General features: G+C 45.1%; 1 protein-coding gene across 3 annotated transcripts in view; it reads right to left on the reverse strand.

Annotated features, from left to right (window-relative positions):
- DDB2 (damage specific DNA binding protein 2) overlaps positions 1-6,433 on the reverse strand; it is a 28,733-nt gene that overhangs the window by 20,866 nt on the left and 1,434 nt on the right. Inside the window, exons 1-2 of one of the 3 annotated variants that reach the window (XM_006034662.3) lie at positions 2,911-3,106; positions 286-537 (exon numbers count right to left, since the gene is read on the reverse strand). In XM_006034662.3, the coding sequence (XP_006034724.2) occupies positions 286-301 (16 nt within the window). In that variant the 5' untranslated portion in view covers positions 302-537; positions 2,911-3,106. Of the gene's footprint in view, positions 1-285; positions 538-2,910; positions 3,110-6,433 lie in introns of those variants that run through there. The other 2 variants (XM_025216672.1, XM_025216671.1) reach the window with 2 other exon arrangements.

The raw sequence follows: 6,433 nt of genomic DNA on the forward strand, positions 1-6,433 counted from the left end.
CGTTAGGCTGCGCAGGAAACAGGCCCCAACGCGCCGGGCTGCGGCTGCGCCTCCGCCTCCGCCTGCTGCAGCGCCGCCCTCTGCGAAGGGCCTCCCGGCTCCCCTGCACGGCCCAGGCCCCGTCCTTCCTCGTCACAGAGAAGCCGGGCTGGAAGGGGCCTCCAGGTCGTCTCGTCCAGCCCCCTGTGCCTGAGGCAGGCTCAGCCCTATCCCAACTGTACATCCAAACCTCTACCTAAGACTGTCATGCACGAGCCAGCTCTGCGGCCAGTGCTTTGGGCTCACGTGAGCAAGGATTCATTTAAGCAGCCAAGCTGGAAGCCCAGGGGGGTTACACCAGCCCTCTCGCCTCAGCAGGGCGCAGTGCCCAACATCTGTGTGACTCTTGGCAGGACTGTGAAGATGGACCATGACCGGGCACGGGAAGGCTCTGGCTCTTGCTCTTGCTGAAGACAAGAAGTCGTCCCTTAAAAAGTGGAGTCTTAACTCTGTGGCGTCACTGAGGCAGCTGCGCTGACAAGCACCCCTGTGGCGGCTCTGTTAGGGAGAGAAATCAAAGAGAAAGTAGCAAGGTTTTGTCCCTGCCACAATAATGCTTACCCGGACAGCCCCAAATCTCAACAGGAAAAGGCGGCCAGCAAAGCAGCCTGTTATCAAACATGTTTTCTAAGCTGGTGGTTCTCAACCCTGATAGCCTCAAGGCATCTCTTGGCAAATACCAGCTGCCAGTTTTCCCTTGTTTTTTATAACTACAGAAAAATAAGAGAGAGAGAGCTGTTCTGCCATTGAAAAGAACTAAGAAAGACCACACCTGGGCAGAATGATTTTAACACTTTGGATTCCTAGTTGAAATCTCTAGGTTTATTTTGTGGATCGTGTTTGCATATCTAACAGTACTAACGTTGTGTGATGCCCCGTGGCACCCTTAAAAGGATCTAAGGCACCCCAGGATACGTGGCACCCTGACTGAGAATCACTGTCCTAGGCCTATATGTGAAGAACAGTCTGGTCACACACAGAAGCTTACAGAAAGCTTCTGACATATCATTTGATAACAATTTATCAGGTTCTTAAATGTAGGTTTCCTAGACAACCTTGTTTATCGGTTTTATTCTTTGTTTGAGTGATAAACAGGTGCATAGGATATAATTTTGTGATGTCGGTATGGGCTTCAGTTAGTGTTCCCACAGAGCTATCTGACCCTCACAAGACTACTTTCTAGGGTTGTTTTCAAAAACAGTCTCTGCTTGTAGTCTAAGCCAGTGATTTTCAACCTTTTAAGTAGCAAGTATCCCCTGACTGCTGAAAATTTTAATGAGTACCCCAACACTCAATTTTCCCAGGGATTTGATATTTGCAGACTAATGTGTTGGAAGAAGGGCTGTGTATATAAGGCCGTGATATGACAGATGTCTGATCTGGTGTGGGTAGGGTTGCCACCTTTTATACCAGGGGTGTACAACTCAAGTATGTACCTGGGCTAGAGGTGATGTTGGCCAAAGCTAGGAAGGCTGAACCCAGTGCCACACAAAGCATGGCATGCCAAATTATTATTGGGGAGCTTATTCCAATTTTTTTTATTCCAATTTTTTTGCCATAGTTTTGAGAGCAGGAAGGGGCAAGAGAGAGAGGAAGATGGGGAGAGAAAGAAAGAGAGAGAGAGAGAGAGAGAGAGGGGAAAAGAGGGTGAGAAAGAGATAGTGTTGGGGTACCCGTGTACCCCTTGCCTGTGTCTCGTGTACTGCCAGGGGTACGCGTACCACAAGTTGAGAAACTATGGTCTAAGCCAGGCAGAAGTAGGGAGGGAAGGAGTAAGGTATATTAATTCATAGAGTCAACTGCCACACTACTACAAGGGAACCATGTTTATCCAGACCTGTTAATCAAGCCTGTTGATTTGTGAAGTTTGTGTCACCTAAACCTAAACAACAACACTAACACTAATGATAGATGTCTGGTGAGGTCCAAAAAGGGGTTTATAGTAACCAAGAACTGTACTACATAAATTGAAAAATGTTAGAAACATCCACAAGAAGTTGCAGCTGCATATTAGAGATCAAGGAAAAACATGCATTTAGAATGTAGCTAAAGCAAATTCAAGAAATACAAGATGCAGTCTAGCTCAAATTCAAGTTGCAAGATCACTTCAGAGACCATTAAGATTCTCTGGTCTCTGAACTGATAACTGGTACTTTACAACATGCAGCAATGGAGGATAAAACAGACCTAAGCTATCACTACTTTGCACTGCACCTTGGTGGGTCCTTAACATGCTACTCCTATAACCATTCAGAATAGTCATCCCTACCACCAGCTTATACATACAAATCCTACAATATCTGTGTGTGCAGTTCTCAAAAGATACTATTGCTGCAATGGACACCTATGTATAGATAAAGATATTTTTCTTCCTACTGGAATATAATAATGTTGCATCAGTCACTTACACCCTATATAACAAACATAACATATTGGATATAGCAAATTATTAGGTGGGGAAAAACTATACCCACCCATGGAAAACACTTAGCTCCCACTACATTATTGTATATGTCAGCCTCTGCACATAATTTTCAATCATCATCTGCAAAAAAACCCCAAAACACAGCATCCTTTTCAGTGCTGAATCAATTCATAATCATTCAAACTAGCATCTGTCATCAGGATGCAAGACTCATGAAATCCCGAGGACCTGTTAAACTAGATCCCTCAGGAACCTAACAGGGAAAAAGACTTCCTACTCTATACAGGAAAGGGAAGTGTGTTCAGCAGTATTCACAGCTTCCTAGAGACTACAAAGGAAAGAGGAACCCGTAAAGTTAAATAATAGATAGCCAAAAGTACTGATTATATTACTTTCATCTTAACCTCTACTGCTTTCCTCAGAATTCAAAAAATATAGATTCTTACCTTTCCATTGAAAAGGTAGGGATGAGATGGAAAAATTCACATTGACTTCAATGAACTATGAAACAGTCCCAAAGTAAAGAACAAACTGTGATCCTGTTATGTGACCCTGTTGTGCTAACTTTGCAGAAAGTTGTTTCCAGCTAAGATGTGAAACTCCCTTTTCCTATCCTGCTCACCTTCCTGAGGTGTTAACCGGACAGTGGCCCAGAAGAGATTAGGCACAGTAACCTATGGACTTTCCACCTAACTAGAGTGGAAGTGATTAATTAATCTTTAAACAAACATGAGGGGCTTTTTTTTAAATCAAACACTAACACTGTCCTGATTTTCCCTTTGGAAACTCACCAGGTACCTTGGCAATTACCATTCTTACATCATTTGTTAAGGGCCAACTGTGCTGGATGTTGAGCAAGTCACAGAAATAAATAGACCTGAAAGATAAAAGCTTTTGAGAAAGCCTTACGCAGTCAGAAGACCACAGGAAAGAATAATTTTAATATAATAATGTTATTACTTGTATTACTGGGTCCCAGTGATGGTATAAATGAAAACAAGTCACAGGCCCAGTAGCAATCACAATTTTAGACATGTCTAACACTTCATTCTGCTTGGACAGGGTTAAAGTATCTGGAACATGACTGAAGCCATTTCTGTACTTTGAGGGTAGCAATATTATAAGGGAGGGTCCTGATTTGGTGGTATATGTAGAGGTAATTGGGCCTTTTGCTTCACAGTGCCTGGATCTTTGCTAATGGAAGGTTTTGCTTTCTTGGACTATATTAGTTTGTACTTATTCTTGTAATTTTAAAGAGAGTAACATCTGAGCAACTTGATTCTCACCAGGACATGGAAGCAATTAAGAATTCCAACAAACCAAAAACATTAGGAAAAAAAAATGCATAACCCTAGCAAAACTGGACCTCCTCCTATCCCAAGATCTTTCCCATCAAGCTGCCCCTGCCCTGAGAGAAAGAAGGTAACATTATCTACTTATCTCCTTCTTTACCTGGACACACTGTCCTTTATGAGCCACACCTTCCTCCCAGAGGAAAGGAAAGACACATTAGAGAGAACATAGCATGACATCAGTGACTCAGAGACAGAAACAGGAGACTAAACCTCACACATGGTATGAAACTTTGTCTTGGGCAGTTGCTGGATACACAGTATCTGCCTCTGACTGCTGAGATTTTTCCTTTTTCACACTTTTAATTGTTAAATGAACTAATGTATTGAAAGTGACATGAACTATGGTGGAGCATCACATTATGTTACAGAGGTCTACTAGTTTCTTTCCTCTTGCCTTCATTACAATATGAACACACTGATTAGTCTTTCCTCTCACTCATCTGCTTATGTTTTCTGGAGTAAGGCTTCAGATCTCAGAAGGGCATTGGGTGCATCATCACTTTTGCTCCCCAGGAACTGGAAGCAATTAAAAAACAAATGGTCCCAGAATACACTCTGAATAACCAGGCCCAACAGTCATGGAGTGGATGTGTCAGTGCTACGAGTGATCTTTCCTTCCTACCTGCCTTCTGCGGGGGTTTCAATCTTCCCTTTCTACTTTGATTGAATAAATGTCATTGTGAGTCCATAACTGATCCTGGTGCTTGATCCTCTAATAATTTAGAAGCAAGTGACAGGAAATGGCCCAGCATGGGCCTTTCACTCCCTTAACTTCATGCTGAATCATGGTCAAACTCTGGTTTAGAAATGGAAACTTTGGTGGGAAGACACAGCAGGCAGGTCTACACTTGTGCTTTAATTCATAGATTCAGAAGGGACCACAAAGGATCATCGTGTCTGACCCCCTGCCCCTGGCAGGAAAGAGGACCGAGGTCAGATGACCCCAGCCAGGTGTCTATCAAGCCTACTCTTGAAGACCTACAAGTTAGGTGATAGTACCATCTCTCTTGGAAGCCCATTCCAGATTCTGGCCACCCTTACTGTAAAAAATGTCTTCCTAATGTCCAACCTGAATCTACTCTTCACTAGTTTGCATTCATTATTCCTAGTTACTCCTAGGGGTGCTCTGGTAAATTGTGCATCTTCAATTCCCCATTGTCCTCTGTTAATAAACTTATAGGCAGCTACAAGGTTCCTGGTTCCAAGGTTCCTTCAGATGTCTCTTGTGGAGGCTGAAGAGATCCAGATCCCACAACCGCCCCTCATAGGGTCTTTCATGAAGGCCACTAATCATGCGAGGGGCCCTCCTCTGGACCCTCTCCAGATTCTCCGTGTCCCTCTTGAAGTGTGGTGCCTAAAACTGGACACAGTACTCCAACTGTGGCCTGACCAGTACCTCCCTTGATCTGATACATCTGCCAATGCATGACAAGGTGCGATTGGCCTTGTTACACTGCTGACTCATATTCATCTTGGAGTCAACTATGACTCCAAGATCCCTCTCAGCCACTGAGCTGCTGAGGAAGTCATCCCCCAACCTGTAGGTGTGCTGGGGATTCCTCCTCCCTAGGTGGAGTACCTTGCATTTATCTTTGTTGAATTGCATCCTATTTCGTCCTGCCCATTGATCCAACCTGTCTAGGTCGGCCTGCATCTGCTCCCTGCCCTCTGGCATGTTAACTTTGCCCCATAACTTGGTATCATCTGCAAACTTCGAGATGTGCATTAGCCTATTTTAATGCACATTAAAGCATCACTACAAAAACTGTGCTCTTTAGTTCACATGCATCAAAATAGGCTAATGCACCTTTTCCTAGTACCTCACCATGGAGGTATACTAGATTTAAGGTGCTTTAATGCACATGTGTTTTAATGCACGTGTAGACACACCCGATGAAAACTGGGCGAGCTTAGCTCAGGTTGCCAGACATACAGGCTTTATAATAGTGATGTTCAACCCTGGGGTGTCATGAGACTCTTTTAAAGGTCTTGCTATATGACCAGGTTTGGGCACGCAAACTAAGGTGGCCATCATAGAGGACAGTCCGGCTGTCCTGTATTAATATGAAACCAGATGCCTTTATGTCCTCTGTTTTTCTCTTCAAGAGAAAAATAGAGGACATAAAGGTGTCTGGTTTCATATCAATAGAGGACAGAGCAGCAGGAAACAGGAGTGTCCTCTATGATGGCCACCCTAACGCAAACACCTGCACCTGCCTCAGGACATAAGCCCAGTGACTAGATGACCTCCTTCCAACCCTAATCTACGATTTCAACCAGGAACCCACAGGGGCAACACCACCCCGACCTGCACAATTCCTTGCAACAAAAGTGCTCCTTTCTGTCCCCACCGCCCCAAAAACAAAGGAAGAGGTGGCATTTTCCGAGGGGCAACTTGAGCCTCACGAGGCGGGACCCCCTGCTCCCCGGGAGAGGTCTGGCACTGCCGGAGCGGGGTGAAAGCCCTCTCCGTCCCTGCCCTGGGAAGCGAGAGCTAAAACCCGGCGAAGGGGCGAGGGCGGAGTGGGAGCAGGGGAAACACGAGCCTCCTTCCCAGCCCTGCCCTCGGCTGCCAGACTGGCTCCGTGCGGGACAGCTCGGCGTGCAGCCGACC

Source organism: Alligator sinensis, unplaced genomic scaffold, assembly GCF_000455745.1.
Source record: "Alligator sinensis unplaced genomic scaffold, ASM45574v1 scaffold686_1, whole genome shotgun sequence".
NCBI lineage: Eukaryota > Metazoa > Chordata > Crocodylia > Alligatoridae > Alligator > Alligator sinensis.